Here is a 19,645-nt window from a genome sequence, read left to right as displayed (position 1 = left end):
TGTGCCCTTTCTAAGGAAGCTATGTATGTACTCCAGCAAAGTTAAAGAATGATAACCAAGAAAGAGAAAAATGTGCAATACAAGAAATGGTGGATTTAACCAGGAGGGTTTTACTATGTGCAGTAGTCCTAGCAGCCACCTAACCAGATTAGAACAGAAAAAAGAGTACCCTCAGGAAGAAAAATGGAATTTCAAGCTACAGATAAAGTGGTTAAAAGCTCAAATTTTAATGGCAGGGCAAAAAACATACTTGTTTCTTCTTTCAGTGGGAAAAAAATGAAAAAGCAATACAAACTCAAGGAAAAACTGCAAGAAAATATTGAAACAAATAAAATATTGAAACAAGAAAATATTGAAACAAATAAAACAAAAGTAAGTTTATATTTGGTTGTTTGGTTTTTTTTATAGAAATAGAACTCCATATTTATTTCACTTACAGTAAAATGCAGAACTATAAAACTTTTAGAAAACAATGTTGAATTTCTTTTGGGCCTCAGGATAGTGAAAGAGTTCTTAAACTAGATACAAAAAGCAAAGACCATAAAGGAAAGGATTGATAAATTTAACCACTTTAAATAATGAACTTGTGTTATTCAGGAGTTACCATAAAGAAAGTAAAAAGACAAGCCACAAACTGGTAGAAAATATTTGCAGTACACATAACTGACAAAAGAGTAGTATTCAGAATGTATAAAGCACTCCTAAAAATCAGTAAGAAAATGACAAAGAGACAAAAGACCTGAATAGGTATTTTATCAAAGAAAAAATACAAACGGCCAACAAAAAAAACAGGAAAAGATGCTTAACCTTATTATTAGTGAAACACAAAGTGAAACCATAATATTATCTGCCAACTACCCAAAAGCCCAAAATTTTAAAGTCTGAGAATGGTAATTGTTAGTGAGGTTGCAGAGCAACTGGAACTCTAGAGATGTAAATTAATATAACCATTCTGTAATAATGTTGAAAATGCTCATGATCCAGCAATTTCACTCCCAGGTGAATATCTTCTAGCATTTGTACCAGGATATATGGACAAGATTGTCCCTAGGAGCACTGGAACAGCAAGTAACTGAGAACAAGCCAAGTGTCCTTCAAGAAATAAAATTGTGGTATAATTTTCAAAAAAATACTATTCAGTAGTGGAAATAAAAGCTGTAAGCAACAACATGATGAATTCTAGGAATATAAAGTTCTAGGGGAAAATCTAAGTTGCAGAAGAAGGCCACAGTGTGATTTAAGTTAAATCCAGTTAGTTGCAAAACTAACACTATACTAATTCAGGATATTAACATAGACAGTAAAATTATAATGAGATACTTATTTATCTGTGTACTTGTTCTATTATGTGTAATACCTGACATATTATACATATGTGACATTATACTTATTCAGCTAAGCAGGACAATAGGGCAGGAGTGGCTTTGGACACCCCGTCTCACTCCAAGTAAAAGCCAAAGTTCTTTTACAAGGCTTACAAGGTCTTACACGATCTGACCCCCTCTTTCTTACTTTCTCATCTCCTAGTATTCTACCTTCTGCTTACCACACCAGGCCTACTAAGCCCCCTTGCTGCTCTTCTAATATGCTAGATTCTTTCCCTCCTTTGGGAATTTTGTATTATCTATTTCCTCCTCTAGGACACTACCTACAGTTACCCCTTAATTAACTGCACCTCCTTTAAGACTACTCAAATGTCACTTGCTCGGTGAGCCCTTCCCTGATTATCCCATTAAAAATTGCAACCCACACCCCTACACATATACACTCCTAATCCCCGTGATCCTTCCCTACTTTTGCCCTTAACACTAGTTGGTGCTCAATCCATCATGTGTGTTAAATGAGTGAATGAAAGTATGGAGGACTTGAAGACTGAGATCAATAGGACCAGAATTGCAAGGCCAACCAAGTTCTCCGGCCTTATCCCCAAGGGAGAAAATACTCAATCGGCTGAGGAACTTGCCACCCTGGGAAAATTTAAAGTCCAGCCTGTGGCAGTTGCTTCAGTCTCTGTGTGGTTGGCCAGTCCCTGCCATTTCAACAGCGCTCCTACACCCTCCTGAGGGCACCGAGGCTTTTTTGCTCCAGTTCTTTATTTTTTTAAGAGTAGTTTTAGGCTTACAACAAAATTGATAGGGAGGTACAGAGATTTCTCACGTACCTCCTGCCCTCACCCATTTATAGGCTCCTCCATTATCCACATCGCTCACCGGAATGGTACATTTGTTATGAAGAATGACCCTGCATTGACACATCATAACCAATCATCCAAAGTCCATAGTTTACCTTAGAGTTCACTTTTGGAGTCGGACGAATGTATAATGACATATATTCATTATTATAATATCATCCAAAGTATTTTCACTGCCTAAAAATCCTCTGTGCTCCAACTATTCATCCCTCCCCACCCTACTCCCAACCCTTAACAATCATTAATCTTTTCACTGTCCATAGTTTTGCCTTTTCAAGAATGTCATGTTGTTAGGATCATACAGCATGTAGCTTCTTCAGATTGACCTCTTTCACTTAGAAATATTCATCTCAGTTTCCTCCATTTCTTTCCATGGCTTGGTAGCTCATTTTTTAAACACTAAACAATATTTTATCAGGGAGGTAAAAATGAAAAATGATTGATTTAACTCTGTGCAGAGGAGGGTGGCAGGGTGGGAGTTGTCAGTAGAAGATGGTGACAAGGGCATTCTTGACACCACCATTCCAGAGAGTATATATTGATATTTCCTTTTCAGAGTAATTTGGCAGTTTCCCATTTCACACATGAATGTTCTTTGACCCAGCAGTTCTTTTAAAAAGTGCTACAGACTCACAAACTTGGTCATCTTCTGGGGGCTTCTCCCAACTCATGAGCCTGGATTCCCAGGAATGTGTCTATTTCATCAAGGAACCGTGATTCCGAGGGCACCAACAAGGAGTCAAGTCTCCTTGAGCCACGACCCAGTCCCTCAGTTTTTCTCTGCTTGTTTCTACGTCCTGTAAATGATTAACTCCTATTCCTCCTTCATTTATTTAGACCACATGTTTCCTCTTCAAAGAAGTCTTCCTGACTCCTCATACTAAAGTGGGTCACCCTCTACCCATTCTTATTGTTTCTTAGAGCACAATCAACATTTAAGGTTGTATGTTTATCTGAGGGATTATTTATATAGGGTCTGCACTGCCCACAAGAGCAAGGGCTACGACTGCTCCATCCTCTACTGTGTTCTCAGAGCCTGGCACTGGACCTCACCCATTGAAGTGCTCAACTAGGTATAGCCTTCCTGTCCTGATACTTGATCTGGGTTCACCCCAAAGCCAGGGAACTCACTCAGAGGCTTGCCCAGAGTGCCCCATATGCAGGGAGCAAAGCCTGGGAGCCAGTCATTCCCACCCTCAGGAGTCAGGTGAGAATGGACAAATTATATAGCAAAGGCCACTGATCGTGGCCATCAATAGGGGCTGTAACCTGAACAGAGAGGCAAATGAAACTTGCGTGATGCCTCTATCAGGCTAGGCTCCGACGCCCCAGCCCACTGTCCCCCCAACCCTCCCCTCAAAAAAAAGCCTTCACGGACCTTGCTAGGGATCAATGTCTCTGGCACCATGAACCTCTTGCTCATCCATCTTTATATGGTGGGGTCCTTCACTGCATGCCCAATTTAGTTTACCTGTTAGGAGTGTAAGCATTGAAGTCAAAGATGTGAGTGTGAGTCTTAGCCCATATATTAAATTATATGACCCTAGTCTTTCTACATTGCAGAGTTCTCATTAATAAATCTAGGGTTTTATTTTTGTATTTTTATTACTTATGCCTACAACACCTGGTCTTCCTAGGTGGTCTCCCATCCAAGTACTAACCAGGCCTGACCCTGCTTAGTTTCCGAGATCAGACATTGGGCTTGTTCAGGGTGGCATGGAACTGAGGACCTTCTGTGTGTAAAGCAGACGTGCTAACCGCTACACCATGGAACCACATCTAAATCTGGGGTTTTAAATACTTTCTCCATGATACTGGGAGCAGGGGCAGATCTAGATTTTATAGAGCCTGAAGCTCCTATAGCTTGATGGACAGTCAAATGAGAAGTCCTGAAGTTTCAGCTTCAAAGTCAATATACCTCTGCTCCCTACAAGAAAAGCAGAAAATGCTACATTCCCCCTTGCCCTGCCTGTTTTGTAGCAAAGATGTGGGTCCACAATCCGGGTACCACCAATCTAAGGCCACACCCAGGCTGAGAACCAGAAGCTAGAGCTCTCCAGAATCCCTTTTGGTGACTGATAGCAAGTGTGAGAGCAACTTCTGTATTTCCAGAGGTAATGGGCACAGTTCTGATGGCAACTGTCAGTCCCCAAACCAACTCTGTGCCCCAGAGATTTGGGGTATTCTATTTTTGGGGTCTCACATTTCCTGTCCTGACCTTTCTAGAGGTTTTGAGAGGTTTTTTTCTTCCCCCCTGTTAGTCATTTACTGGGCACTTGCTGGCTCTCACTTTCTGAGCTCACTAAGCACTCTGTACCCATCCAGCCAGCATCCCTTTAATAAGACTTTGCTAGGCCTGCAGTTAGGAATCTTACTCTGCTCTCCTCCAAGGCCCGGCCCAGAAGGACCAAGGGAAGACAGAATAATCCCAGAGCCTTTTTTTTCCCTCCAAACTCATAGCAAACCTGATCTAGTTTCATTTACCCTGTGACCTGCCCTCCAAACACTGATCCCGCTGCCAACCTCTTGCTCTGAAACACATTCTCCCTGGCTTGCTGCCCAGGCCTCACAGCCTTCTCTCCCTCTACCTTTCCTCTTCACTGCCTTCCTCCAGGCTTACCTAGGGGGTTCTCTAGATTCTGCGCTCTGAACTCAGAGCTCACTACTTCCTGTATCCTGCAGCTGTGGCCCAGCCGTGGCTGTTTGCTCTTCTCTAGGGCAAATGAGATGGAAAAATCTGGCCCTTCCAGGAGACAGGTCTCTCTGCAAACCTCATTCATTCTCTTCTCCCCACTGCAGCCCCAGAGCAAAACCTCCCTCCTTCCTCATCCTCTTCCTCATTGAGTGACCTTGGACAAGTCTCTTCACTTGTGTTTTGCTTGTCAAACTTTATAGGATTTAAACTCTAATTTGTATCACACAGGCTAATGATTATGTTTATTTCTGTAGTTAGGATCTTTCCTGTCAGGACAATCAAAAGTTCATGGGTAGGTAATGGGCGAGGGTCGGGAGGAAGGAAGGGGGAGGCCTGGGAGATGGAGCAGAGAGAAGCTAAGGGAGATCACACGATAAGAGCCATTTTGTCTGATTTCTTGCTGAAGACACAGGTGAATATAAATGTCAATGGCTTTGATGGAGAATGGTGCCAGAGACACGGCAGGAATGGCCTCTGAGGTGTGTGTAGGGAGTTGTACAGACTTTGGGGGCCAGCTCACCACAGTGCCCCTCCACGCCCAGGAAGGGAGGAGACACCCTTCTCAGCTGCTGGATGATGAATCACAAGAGAGGCGAGAGAGAAGGGGAAAGAAAGACCTTGAGTAGGAGTCAAGTGTCTGAACCATCCCTGCGTCCAGAGGAAGTGGGGACATGAGCTTTGCTTTCCAAGAATAGCGTGCCTGATGGGAATCCAGCTCCCAAAGAGGACACCGAGGGAAGTCAAGAAGTGGGGAAAAAGAAACAAGGAGTTTGGGAACACAGTCCTTTCCTACTCTCGGTCCCTCCAGTAGCAGCCTGTGCCCCGACTCTCTCCTCCATAATAATGTCCCAGCCCTGGCGACCGACTGCCACAAGTGAGGGCCTCAACTGGGGCCTAAGGCCCGCGGTGGGTGGCAGTGGATGATGCCCAGCTGAAGCTGCTCGGGCCGCGTGGCAGCACCAGGTCCAGGGAGAGGTCGCGCTGCTCCTCCTCGGAGAACACGGGCCGGTAGCCCAGCAGCTGCAGGGCGCCGGCACACAGCTCCTGCACGCGGCGGATCTTGGCGAAGGGCAGCGTGTGGCGCCAGGCCTGGGAGACATTGAGCGCGTCCCTGGATGTGGTCTTGAAGGCCTCGCGGCGCGCTCCGGGCCCGGACCCGTGGGTGATGTTGTGGATCCATGCCTCCAGCTGCGGCGTGAGGCTCAGGCCAGCAAAGGCGTAGAGCGCGCGGATCTCAGGAAGCGGTGAGCGAGCCAGGTCCTCGAAGCGCACCAGGAGGTAGCGGCCGCTCAGGAAAGGCGGTGGCTTGTGGGTGGCAGCCTCGGCGATGCGCACGTGGCTGCGACACACCTCACGCACCACGCGCAGGCCGGGATCGGCCTCCACCCACGTGCCGTTGGTGCCCAGCACGATGCCATTGTCGCGCGCCAGTGCCTTGGCCGTTTGCTCACGTGAGCGCAGCACAGCCCGCGGGTCGCGCACCAGGTGCACGATACGCAGGTTGAGCTTCGGGTCGGTAAGCAGAGGATAGAGCACCTGCAGGTTGAAGAAGCGCACCTCCTTAAGCACCACGTGGCTGTAGGAGCCGCAGGCCTCTTGGGCCAGCTCAAAGGGCCGCCGTGCGCACAGCGGCTTGCACACTGCCTCGCTGCTGATTTCGCTGCGCCGGAAGGCGCTGCAGGCCGGCGGTGAGCACAGCGCACGGCTCACCGCCCACTGGAAGAGGTCAGACAGGTTGCGACGCCACGGCAGGTAGGCGTCAAACACGTCCATGTCGCACAGGAAGACCGAGCGCACCAGGTCACGCACAGCCATGTGCAGCGCTGGGGCGCTGCCTTGCGAGAGGGCGGCCCACACATGCCACGCGGGCTCCATCAGGTAGAAGACATCTGGGTGCTGGCTGAAGAGCTGGCCCACGAAGGACGAGCCCGAGCGCCAAGAAGACAGCACCAGCACATGCACCCGCTCCTCACCACTTGCTGGGGACGTTGGGCTGGGCCGGGAGACTAGAAAGAGCAGGAGGCCAGTCTGTGCCAGCAGGAGGGCGGTCACCGCAGTGCTGGAGATGCGTGGCAGCCACATGCCGCTGGCTGGCGGCCTGGGGGAGGAGAGTGCAGCCATTAGGAACTGCAGCCAACTCGCGCATCCTACACCCCAACTCCTGCCCAGTGATTGCAGGGAGCAGCCCTGGGAATGTGAACAAGCCACCATCCAGTCTATGCAGAGCAAAAGCCCAGCGGCAGAATACTATGGGAAATAATCTCTCCCTCTCTCTCCGCCTCCTTCCCTCCCTATCTGGAGAAAATATTAGTTTTGGACTCCTACCTTTTGCTTAAGAATTTCTTTTAGAGAGACGCTTTTAGACTGTTTAATTTAAAAGCTTGATGGGAGATTTGGCCCCCTTAGGTTGTATCTTGGATAAGCCACTTCTTAGCCTGTGATCTTGGATGAAACAATTTCTGTGACTCAGTTTACCCATCTGTAAACCGGGGATAATACTGGTACTGGAGTATTGCAATGAGCACAGTGGGGAGGGGGATGTACTAACTCCCATAACTGATAACTTGCACTTCCCACACAGTGTGCTTTTGCATTGTTTGAATTTTTTTTTAAAGAAGTAGATACAACTTTTGTTATGAAAAGTCAACAAATCAATCAAATAGACAAAGAACCAAATGCTGCTATAACTCAGGGGGACTTCCGGAGCCCAGTGAGTCTGCAGACTAAACCAGTTTAGGAGAGGGAGGATGGAGCCAGAGAAGTGGGGAGGTGAAAGCAGAGTAAGGCTCCTGGGCACCACTATACTTTCCTTGCTGAGGTTACTCACCACTGCCTGGGGCTGCTGGGAGAGCTGCCCACCTTGATCACAGATCCATAGGAGATGCCCAGAGGGCCTCAGGGTCTGAGAAAGGAAGAAGGAGGCTGGATCAGAGCCCCACAGGGGGAGATAGCCCTGAATACTGTGAGGGTTCTGCCTTCCCACCATGGGGGTGGACCTGCCCTGCCTCTGGGTTGGCCTGAGCACTGACCAAGGGCTAGATACATTTTCCCAAAGAGCATGAACTGCTGGTCTCTCCAGCTGGGTGAAGGAGAGAAGGCTCGCTTCGAGTCCCTCCAATGCCACTTAGGAGCTATTAGATCTGTGACAAATGACTTGACTTCTCCAAGGCTCAATTTCCTCCTCTGTAAAATGAAAATGAGAACGTTTAATCTCTTAGGATTGTTGTGAGGAATGCTGCTACAAACACATAAGAGGAAAGGGCTTGGTAAGGTGCCATACATATGCCCCATGTCACCGTTGCAATGTTGAGCTGTGTCTGGAGGGGAGGAACCACCGGTGGTCTCCACCCACATGAGACATCCTGAGGTCACCTGTGCTTGGAATCCCAACAATTCCCAGGCCCACTTCTAGCCCACGACCATCCCTGAGTCCTTTAGTGGATCTTAAGAATGTCACATTTGTGCCACAGAGAGAAAGGAACGCTGAGCCTCCTGTCGGAAACCAGACGACCAAGTCAAACCAGGTCCCTGAATGGGGGAGCGGGGACTGAGAAAAAAAGAGCAGACAGACAGGGTGCAGGAGGGAGAACAGATCTCACAACTGTCTCTCCGTGTTTATTTCTTAGGCTCATAATCTGTTCCTTTGTGTATCCCAAGATAAGGTAAAGTAACATCTTGAAGATCAAGGTACAATGGAGAAACGCCCTTCGACACTCCTGTTTCTAATCTTAATCTTCTTCCTCCTGGAATTCCTCAGAACCAGCCTTTTCCCTTTTATATACAAGCAGGCCTCCCAAGATAATCCATGCACTCCTTTGAATTTTGGGAGCTTTAGCTCCCTACAATTCCCCCTTTTTTACTTTATAGTAGACTGTACCTGTCTTAGGTGGCTTCCTGCGAAACATGGAGCTTACCCGTCATTGGAACATGTATTCCATCATACATGCCCTGTCTTAGGTTGTCCAGTTTCCAAGAAGTCCTTGCCCATCTTTGACTACCAGCCACTATATTGGGGCATTTTTATTTTTTAATTTTATTGCATGTATCTCGGAACCAACATCTCGCACTGCTCGTATTGCGCATTTCAACAGATATGGCAATAAACACAAGATGACTAACATGAAACAGGCTAGAACAATAACAAATCCTAATAAATGAGTAAATGGTCCCCAAGTAGGGACTAAACCTTTTAAACCCTTTATAAATTCTTGCACTGTTTGATCAGTATTTATTTGTAGTTCGGGAGCTTCTTTTAAGGCTAAAATGTCTCGATGTAATTGAACTAAATCTAATGACATATTAGCACTATGCCAGATCCCTTGTAAATGATTTTTTATCTTATCCCAAGGATGGGTGGTACTATTATACCTTTTTGGAGTTACACAAATCCATCGATATTGTACATGGCAACGTAAGCGGGAGGGACAATTTTAAGGCTTGAACTTCTTCTCCCAAAAAGTTTACTGTTTCATATAGTGCATCTAATTTTTGTTCAATTTTTTCATCAATACTTTCTTGAGATCCCATAGCTAATGAAACATTTTTTGTCAGATCATTAACAAATGTTGCAGTTTGCACAGAGTTGGACAAGGATATGGCAGCATTGGTGGCTGTAACCACCAAGGTGACAACTGCAAGAATACCTGCCACAACAACAGCCACAGCCCTTTTAGATCTTCCTAATGCCATGTTAATCTCTTGTAAAACCTGTAACCCATATTCATCAAACCAAGGGCCTGTAAGGTTAATAGGAACCATTATAAATGGCGGTTGTCTAAGCACGAGAACAGAAGTGTTAGCAGGAGTAACACAATTAGACAGCTGACAATTATTACAAGATACATTAAATTGATTAGTATTATTATCTACGGTAATATTGAAATTTCCTAACGATAATATATATGGGACATTAACACAAGTTCTAAGGGCATATGAGAATCTTTCTCCTGAACCACTACTGTGTGAATTGGTCCGAGATTCATTAGTCATGCTAATACTCATTGTCACAAGTCCGGCAGCCAGTTTCCAAATATGAGTCTGCCAAGCGCTAGAGCTTGTTTTCCAGAGTCCAGCAGATAAAGCAGTCCCAGTGTCATAAGGCCGAGAGAAGTCCCAAACAGTTTCATTAAACCCTGTTACCCGGTACAAAGTGACATTCTCTTGATGACAATGATGCCACCATACTGAATCTTTTTGCACATGCCTCTTCGAGTGACAAAGTTCAAACGGGATCGTATCATTGTTGCTTACAGCTTCGCCATCAGGAGCCCCAAGCATAACAGCCCCTTCTGTAAGCCAGTCTCAGAATAAGGGACCTTAAGTACAGGAATAAGTTGTCCTTCAGAATTCAGGCCCTTAAATTTCACTGGAGGAGGGTCCACACCAGCTATAACTGTGGGATGTAGAGGATGCAAAAAATCCTCTGGAGTCAGAATTTTATTTGGAGTGTCCATAGCAGGTAGTTGTAGCGGTTTACTTAGTAAGTTGCTTAAGTTGGTGCTTAAGCTGATCAATTTCTTTATGAATGTTATCTGGTACTGCGGGTTGGGCAACGCCTCCAATAGCTACAAATGGAGCTGAATCTTCATCAGGGGAATGATATCTAGTGGCCTCCTCCTCCTCATCAGTAAAAATGGAGACGAAAGGAGGGAGAGGCATCGGAGGGGCAGAAGGCACAACCCCAGCAGCCTCAGATTTGTCATACTCATGAACAATTTTTGTTTTAAGTACAGGTGACATTTGTTCTTTAATCTGATCTCTTTCATGCCTAGGGTCTAAAGAATCTCTAATCAAAGTCCAAAGCCCAAAAGTATCTACCGGAACCTTAGTAGGTCCGTGGGCATCACAGTAATCCTGTAACTTTTGACCCACTGTTAACCATGTCTCTAAATCAATTGTCCCTTCCTCAGGAAACCAGGGACAAACTTCTATAAATTGCAAGAACTTCATTAACTGTTGCTGACCTACTTTAGCTCCTCTAACTCTAAGCATATTCTTAAGCATATGTACAAATAGCAGTCGACTATTTCCTTGGCCCATTATATTTTCCCTTTCAGTTTCTATATTTACAAAAACTCCTGCGTACTCACCTTCACCGCCCACGGCTTCTTTGGCCAATCTCGAGTGCACTTGTCTTGCGGTGGGTCCTTGCTATTTTCCCCCGTTTTCAGGTCCCTGTTCGGGTGCCACTTGTCGGAAACCAGACGACCGAGTCAAACCAGGTCCCTGAATGGGGGAGCGGGGACTGAGAAAAAAGAGAAGACAGACAGGGTGCAGGAGGGAGAACAGATCTCACAACTGTCTCTTCCTGTTTATTTCTTAGACTCATAATCTGTTCCTCCGTGTATCCCAAGATAACGTAGTTAAAGTAACATCTTGAAGGTACAATCAACACTCCCCTTTCGACACTCCCTTCCTAACTAATCTTAATCTCTTCTTCCTCCTGGAATTCCTCAGAACCAGCCTTTTCCCTTTTATATGCAAGCAGGCCTCCCGAGATAATCCATGCACTCCTTTGAATTTTGGGAGCTTTAGCTCCCTACAGCCTCCCACACCCCAAGGTCCCTGAGTTTTCTCCTTTTTGCACCTGTTGCTTCTACAAGGATCTCAAAGATGAGCTGCTTTGGATGGAAGAGGACTGGAAGGTTCCTCCTTGCTTTCACAGCATTTGCTCCCTAATAACCTCCTCCTTGTCCATGTCATCTCTGAGAATCCAGGGTGTGGATTGTGAGCCGATCCCATCTCTGCTCCTTCCCCTTATCAGGAGGCTGCAGGAACAGGTGGAGGGCACCCAACAGCTGTCACCTGAATCCCACTGCAACCTGGCTCCCTCTCTCACTCCTGGAAAACCTAGAAGATAAGGAGAGTAGCCACCCATCTGCTCTGCACTTGTTTTCTCTACTCCAGGTGTTCTTCCCCGAGAACAGGGGACAGGAGGAAGGGAACTCATAACTCCTGCGGGCTGACATAAATCACCTCAAGGGCTAGATGCTCCATATCCGCTCTACAATTTAACTCAATGTCCCCTGAGGTGGGCATTCTGATCCCAGTTTTTTAGGTGAAGGACCCAAGGCTTGGAGAGACAGCAGGAAGCTGGGACACCCCTCCCACCTCCATCAAATTTCCATTGCTAAATTCCTAGCACTTTCTGATCGCAGGCTTCTGGCTTCTCCAATCCCTGGGAGATTCCTGCAGAGTGTAGGATCCTAATGCTTTGCCTTAAACACAGATGCCTTGGCTAGGCCAGCCCTCCCAGGGTGGGGGGCGGGGGGCGGGGGAATCTCTACCATAGGCCAAGGTATTTGTTACCTGTACTCCAGGGAAGCCAGAGGTATTTTTAAGTGATTCACACAATACGGGAACTGCTATCTGACACTGTTTTTGGAACTCAAGAACTAAGGAGGGGAGTCAGAACATCCTATGCCATGCAGAGGGTCCAGAGAAGTCAGGTCCCCATAAGGAGCCTTATGTTCAGCCGCCTACCAATTGTGGGTTCAAAGTTAGGAAGAACATGTCAGACAACCACTGTGATATGTACTTTATCCTCCTCAAGTCCCTAGGAGGTAGAAATTATCCCTGAAATTAATTGAGCCAAAGGGGCTCAGACACATGAATACTCAGCTAGTAAAGCACAGGGCAGAGGTTTACATGCAAGTTCCAGACTCCCAGTGCAGGGCTCTGGGGTGGGTCCCATTAAGTTCCCCATCATGGAAGGCCTATCCCCCGCCCCTATGAATTCTTTCCTTTTCAAAGTCTTTTTTTTGGGGGGGGAGGAATATATTTATTATATATTCAATTTCAGGAAAAAGTAACACATAGAAGTGGCACAAAATAACAAATGTACAGATGAGGGCATCGAGGGCTCATATTTTGTTTGTGAAAATTAGAAAAAGGGTCCCGCCCTCTGGCAGACACAGCTCCACATCGGAGTACAAGGGCCACTCTGTCAAAAGGAAGTGACATTCTCTGTCCTCTGTGCCTCTCCCAAGTCCTCCCCAGAGGCAACCTTGCCTCCAACTTCTGCCTTCTTTGATGGTGAAGATAATGATGATAAAAATAATCATAGATTTCAGGGGAGGAGGGTGAGAGTAAAATACAAGAAGCCATAGAAGGAATAGAAAGTTCCCTCTTCTACCCCGATACCCACGATCGCCTTCCACAGTAGTCTTTCTCAAGTCACTGAAACTGTTCTGTCAGAAAGTCCTTTGAAAATTTATTTTTGTCGAAATAATCCACATAGCTTGAATAAGCATAAGGTATCCCTGGAGTTTATACAAGAGAGTGACTATACCGGTCCTGAGAGGGGGATGGAAGCCGAGAAAGAGGTTTCACAATTAATCCTTTTATATCCCTTCTGAATCTTGACTCATATGAACATACTACCTATTTTTAAATAACCACATTAAAATACTTTTAAATGTACATGATTTAAAAAGTCAAATAGTTATGTCATTCTCTTGCTCCAGAATCCTACTTACAAGAGGCTTTCAACTTTGTCAGCTGTTTCTTCTTTTTTTAAAAAAGCATAAATTATAACTGTTACAATTTGTGGCATTTCATAATGACTGGTAATGAAAGATAAGGATTTCTCTTCTCTACATATGTACACACACTCACACACCCAGAAAGAAAGATACATACACACTCTTATTCTCCCCCCAGCCTCCTGGGATAAGTTTTGGTTAAGTCAATATTTAAAATTTATATTATATGACTTTATAAAACAGCTCACAGCTGAAGCACATAATTTATGAAGTACAAAATAGGAGTACATTTCCTTTCTTGTATAAGCTTTTGTTTACATCAGAGTTACATCATATTAGAGATTAAAACTGATTTAATAGAAGGGTCAAAAGATAAAACTGAGGAAATAAAGAACAAAAAGACGAATGACGGATAAAAGACAGGAACTAGAGAAATGATAAAAAAGCAGCAGCTCAGTCCAGGAGTTTCAATGTCCTTATAAAGTCCAGGGTCCTTATAAAGGTGGAGGTGGCAATCTAGTTGGGAATATTAAAGACACACCCATGGGTTGGTCTAGGGACCAGATGGTGATCTGGGCAAATGAAGTATACCTCAATAAAGCTATGACAAAAAAAAAAAAAAAAATACACAAATATGAGACAGAAATCTAAAAGGATGCATGCTGAATATCAGTGGTTATTTTTCTATAGTCAGATTACAGGTTTTATTTTTCTTGTTAGTGCTTTGTTGCATTTTTCAGATAGCCTACAATAGTCTTTTATTACTTTGGTAAGCATAAAATGAGTTCTCTTTAGTTGGTTAAAAGAGGCATGGGTAGAGTTTGCCTGCTCCAGCTTTCACTGCAGAGAGAGAGGTGACTGCAAATCCATCTCCTAGCTGACGGGGTAGCCAGTTGGCCAAAGACGGGCATGGAATGGAGAATTACCTACACCCCTACGCCCACCCTCAGTCCTGTGAGCTAGGCTGGGCTGTGGCAGCACTTGCACCTGGCCACAAGCCCTAGCCACATCTGCTGTCTCTCTGCTGGCCCTATGAGCAACTTTGTGGCATCAGCCAGAGGCAGGGAGGCTGGAGTCACACAGCCCAGATGCTGCTGGAGGAAACAAATTTGCCTGCAAGAATCTATCAGGAAATGAAATCGAATTAGTCTAGGAAAAGAGCCTCAAGTCTTTCTAGCTCAGAGCCACCCTGGGGCCACTTCAGAGCAGATGAGCAGATATCACATAAACCCCTTTCCCTGGCTCTGAGCTTTGGGGATCCTCAAAGTGCACTTTGCCCAGCACCTAATTTGGTCTAAATCATAGAATTTGACAGCCGGAGAGCCCTAAAGTCTGGGGCCTCCCTCCACTTCCCTGTAGTGGTAACACACACATAGTATGGGGGTAGGGACTACATATCTAGCATGCTCTCCTGTGTTCCTCCCTGTGTTGAGTGAGCCCTTTTATTACAGAGATAATCTGGAATGTTTATTTTTGTAAACTTTTTATAAATTGATTGATTTTTAAAAAGTAAATCATCCTTACACGTCAATAACATAAAATCAAGTGCAGCTGGTGGACCTTGTTTGATTCTGATCTGAACAAACCAACTGAAAGAAGATATCTTTGACGTAATTGGGGAAATTTTAATATGAACTGAGTATTAGGTGATATTGAGAAATCACTGTTAATGCTATTACTGCTACCCAGAATTGTTCATGCATTTCTGTAGCTGCCTCCTTACTAGACTAGAAGCGGGATCCTGTCTGTCTCATTAGAGGGAGCAGGGGTAGCACAGTGGCTAACAGTGTGACCTCCTCTCGATCATTTACTGTGTAATCTTGGGCAAGTTACTTAATCTCTCTGTGCCTTTTTTTCCTTAATCTATGAAATAAGGGAAATACTCTCATCCAAGGAATGTATTAAATTATTAAATGAGTAAATATTTATAAAGGAGGAACCTGGGGACACAAGGTTGATTAAATGAGCAAATATTTATAAAGCACTTAGAACAATGTCTGGCACATAGCCCACTTTGAAGTATTTGTTCAGGAATGTTTCAAATCTTGCATTACAACTATGTTCTATGAATCCAAGGGAATCCTTGGATTTCATAAAGAAAACTCAAGGGCAATAGCTTAACCAGGTTCAGGTGACTCTTACAACCTGGCAACCTGGCAACAGAATGTGGCACACCAGGTAGGGGCAGAACAATAAAAGACATTGAGCAATGGCTTCTGAAGCTAGACTGGGTTCAAATACTGACCAGGGAGGTGTGCGACTTTGAGAAAGTCACTCCTGACCTCTCTGTGCTTCAGTTGACGCCTCTGTAAAGAGGTTATAACAGCACCCAACATACAGTGTTGAAGAGGAGTGAAAGGAGCATCCTAACCCTTAGCACAGCCGGCGCTCACTGCGCTGCCCACTGTTCTTATTAGCTCTGGCACTTGGCTCACTCATATGGTTTCGCCGCAGCCAAGTCCTTTCTGCTCTTTAGGCCTGTTTTCCCACCCTCATGCCTCCGGTACAACGGGGAAGAAGAAAGAGAGTTAACATTTGTGGGGCACCTAGGCTGAGGCCAAGAGAGATCTCTATTGTTGCTCAAGATCCAACAGCTGGAAGCAGGGGCCGCCAGACTCAAATCAGCTGAATCTGGTTCCAAATTCACTCATCGGGCTACTTTTCCTCAAGAGTTCATAATCTTTGAAACTCAAGTTTCAAGATATAAGGGATCCCCTGCAGTGACCTCGCAAGCAGCTGAAGCCCCAGGAAGACACTTTCAAACCAGCGCCTGGGGAGGCCAAGCCGTTTCCAAGTTCTGATAGGACCACCGCCCTCAGCTCTTCCCCTCCAACCTGACCCCTTCGGCTGCAAGATGAATTGCCACCGCCCCCCGCCCTGCAACTGAGCCACTGGCTCAGCTCCAAGCCAGCCCAGGGTGGGGGCATCCGCGCAGAGAGGAGACGAATCCACGTACCCCGAGGCTTGCGGTCCTCCGCAGACTGGCGCCGCAAGGTGGCCAGCGCCTCTCTCCTGAGGCTCCGCAAAGGCTTCTTCTCGTCGTCTCTTCCAACGCCCACTCCACCGCCTGCTGTCTCTTCCCTGGGAGTCCGCAGGCGAGGATTTGTTCCGTAGAGTCTCACAGCTGTTAAGGAGCACCCGGCGACACCAGGGATGGGGCTCTACAAATACCAAGATATTGGAGGCACCTGGGGACCCAAGGCGGAGGGAACCTGGACACAGGGCAGGAGTCCTCGGGAAAAAGAGAGGCATCGTAAGAATGGGATGTTGCTGTTGGTGGTGGTAGTGTGTGGGGGGTTGCCCCTGGGACTAGGACAAAGACCAGATTCCTCCTGACCCGGGGCTCCCACCCGGGCCAGCCCCGTGGCGCTGCGCTACCTGCGCGGCCGCCGGCTGTCCGCGCGCTGCTTGGCGCTGCCCGCCTAGAGCGGAGCGCACACAATGAGGAGCTTTCAGACGTGGCTGCGGTCCCGGAGCCGGCGGGCGGGAGCCAGGGAGGGAGGGAAGGAAGGAAGGAGCCGGTTGGCCCCGGGCTCCCGCTACCCACCACCCCCTGGCCAGGGACCGAGGGGCCACGCCTCGGGGGAGGGGCAGCTGCCCAGGGGCGGGAGCGAGAGGGCCCGGGATAAGGGGCGCACAGGTGGGACCTGGGGGCTGCAGGAGGCGCAGTTTGGACGCGGAGGTCAAAGGGCGCTGACAATCACCTCTCATCTCACTAATTGACCAAAACAGTGTCTCCTCCAATCCCGAGGAGGGAGGCTCCTGGGAGCACAAAAGGCCCTTGTGAAGAAAATCGAATCTTAACCATGCCCCTCTTCACTCTTGGTGGCAACCCCGCAGCGAATCCTAACCAGCTCCCCAAGCCGCCAGCCTCAGCCCTAAGCCAAGTTCAAGGCACCTTGATGCCAGGCGGACCTGCGCGGCCTTCCTGTGCAGTAGCCTAGATGCGAGGGGCCGAGACACAAAGCAGCCCTCAGGAGCTAGGTACACAGCTGGCTGTCCCTTCCTCTAGTCCCCTTCCTGATCTAATCTTAACCCAGAGGTGCAGGCTCCATAGCTGGTCTGGATAAATACAGGGTACGTTTCAACAAATAAAGCAGATTTCCTCCCCCGCAGATAACAACAGAGTCCAGGCATCTGAAAAACAGAGAATTCTGACCTCTTGTAATCCAGGGTGGTAGTGGGATCTAAAATAAGTCTCTGCTGCTGGAGTATAGATTAGTACATTCTTTCCAGAAAGCGGTTTGGCAAGATGAATTAAAATCTTTAAGAAAGGTCTTAAGTTTTTTGAATTAGCAATTCCTTTCTAGGATCTATCTTAAGGCAGTAAACCAGCAACAAAGATTTATGCACAAGGTTCACAGAAGCGTTGCTTATGACAGGGAAGAAAGAAAAAGGAAAGGAAAGGAAAAGGTAAAGGAAAAGGAAAAGGAAGAAAGAAGGAAAAAGAAAGATAGAAAGAAACAATACGAAAGATTAAAGATGTGTTCCAGAAGACCAACAGCGGTAACTTCTGGGTAGTGGAGTTACAGACATTTATTTTCGTAGGTTTCTGTAATTATACATTTTCTCTGGTGGGAAAGACATTTCTTTAAAAAAGCATGAACATGAAGAGAAAGAAAGGGGAGGAGCGAGAATGGCTTTGTTAACCCTAGACGATGGAACCTAAGTGGGGCTTAAGAGCCTTGCCTGATTCAAACAAAAACTGGATAATCATTTGGCAAAATTAGGGATACCCCTCAAATACTGAGCAATTGTCTCAAATCCTGACTTAGCCATTCGTTATAGCTCAGTTGACAAAATCCTGTATATTTCTTGCATTTTTTTCCCCTTGCAACTATACTGTGTGATTCAGGTTCAGAAGCTACCAACATCTGATCTGTAAATAATATGATATCCACCAGACACAGTTGTAATTTTCCAGCCTGTGGTTTCCACATGCCATGTGGATTCCACCAAAAACTCACATTTACTGGGGCTGGCCCAGGGGACTTTTGCCAAAGAGCTAACAAAAGCTCCAAGGTCTTTGGGCAGAGTCCTGGCAAAGCAAGGTTGCTGGTGAGTAACTGAGAGGAGCGTGTGCCACCTCTGCCCTCCCCATCCTTCGCCTTTCCAAATCCTCCTCCTCTAAAAAGCCACATGCAGCCTCCATTTTGAACATTTTAATTAAGAAGTTACAAAACATCATGGTTCTTTATATAAGTTTTGCATTAAAATAATTTAATAAAGTGCAATGTTTATACACACCTTTAGCAGTCTGTGCCTATCTCATTACTTGTTTGTAATTCAGAAAATTCAGCAACCATATTTCATATAAATCTCAAAAAAAAATTTAGGCGTACAAACTGCCCTAAATTTTAAGAGAAAAATCAGAGGAGTCAGCGTTAGGATATTTGTGTGATTGAATACTTCAAAAACAGCTTTGTTTCCAAAACTCTTATTTTGGTCAGCCTGAATGAAAAGGTACTTTGGAAATAAGAACTGAATCTCCAAGGTAAACTGAGACACACCCTGAGGAGTGTGTTTGTGAATGGACATGAAGCAGGGATCACAGCGGACATGTCCTTCCAGTGCCAATGGCATCGCCAGATCATAAAGCAGATCCATCTGTCCTTTGAGGAAACTGCATGTTTCCTCAGGATGAGAACGGAGAATCAGTCTTCTGTGTGCATCAGAGACCTGCTCCGGTACTCTTCTCCTGCAGACACTCAGTCATGAGGGTAATCTGGCTGGACTGCTTGTCATTCTGCTAATGGCCAGGCTGGACTGGGCTGCCCAGGCTAGCATCCTCTTTCTCCCCTCACTGCTCCTTGTATGTCCTTTCCAAAACTGCCTGCTCTGATGCACACCCCGTTCCTTAGTCAAGAGAAATACAAGTAGCTGGGCTTTCCACTAGTCCTCCAAATAAACTGTGTGGTTGTCAGTGGGGGCCAATACGAACAGGTCCTCTGTCACCCACGTCCTTTCCAGGAAGGGGGAGGGTTGTCAAGGAGGAGTGGCAAGTGTCCAGGCTGTTGGGCGAGGGCCAGAGAAAACCTGTTGTTACAATCCTTACTTCCCCCTCGGCTGCTGAGGGGATTGTGAATGAACATTTCTGATTTCAGTCTGCTACTGCAGGGGCAAAGACAGAGGGCAAAAGACAGGGCAAAGAGCCAGCCACAGCAGGGCAAGATAAAGGGCTGTTCAGCTGAGCTGATGACAGACGATGCCTGTTAAACTGAGAGAGCAGGTGGACGGTCCTAGTGTCCTCAAGTTGCTCACACTCATGTGTGTCAC

General features: G+C 46.3%; 1 protein-coding gene across 10 annotated transcripts; it reads right to left on the bottom strand.

The window, feature by feature from the left end:
- Positions 1-760: 760 nt before the first annotated feature.
- On the bottom strand, positions 761-19,560 carry CHST6 (carbohydrate sulfotransferase 6). 10 transcript variants are annotated; one of them, XM_039881026.1, is made up of 7 exons: positions 16,748-18,406; positions 16,326-16,601; positions 10,976-11,130; positions 7,916-8,069; positions 7,714-7,788; positions 7,212-7,328; positions 761-6,984 (listed from the first exon to the last, which is right to left on the bottom strand). In XM_039881026.1, the coding sequence occupies exon 7, from the start codon at positions 6,966-6,968 to the stop codon at positions 5,781-5,783; it is 1,188 nt and encodes a 395-aa protein (XP_039736960.1). In that variant the 5' UTR covers positions 6,969-6,984; positions 7,212-7,328; positions 7,714-7,788; positions 7,916-8,069; positions 10,976-11,130; positions 16,326-16,601; positions 16,748-18,406; the 3' UTR covers positions 761-5,780. The 10 variants fall into 10 exon arrangements, with proteins under 10 accessions (XP_039736960.1, XP_039736962.1, XP_039736964.1 ...); XM_039881028.1 differs by lacking the exon at positions 7,212-7,328 and adding an exon at positions 11,473-11,735 and having other exon boundaries at positions 16,748-18,405; XM_039881030.1 differs by lacking the exon at positions 7,212-7,328 and adding an exon at positions 11,473-11,735 and having other exon boundaries at positions 10,976-11,111; positions 16,748-18,405.
- Positions 19,561-19,645: the final 85 nt, after the last annotated feature.

The sequence above is a fragment of the Pteropus medius genome, unplaced genomic scaffold (genome assembly GCF_902729225.1).
Source record: "Pteropus medius unplaced genomic scaffold, Ma_sr-lr_union100, whole genome shotgun sequence".
Lineage (NCBI taxonomy): Eukaryota > Metazoa > Chordata > Mammalia > Chiroptera > Pteropodidae > Pteropus > Pteropus medius.
This window is presented reverse-complemented; position numbering and strand designations above follow the sequence as displayed.

Excerpts from the sequence above, each read along its gene's own strand:
- CHST6 (XM_039881025.1), bottom strand. The coding sequence starts at position 6,968 with ATGTGGCTGCCACGCATCTCCAGCACTGCGGTGACCGCCCTCCTGCTG.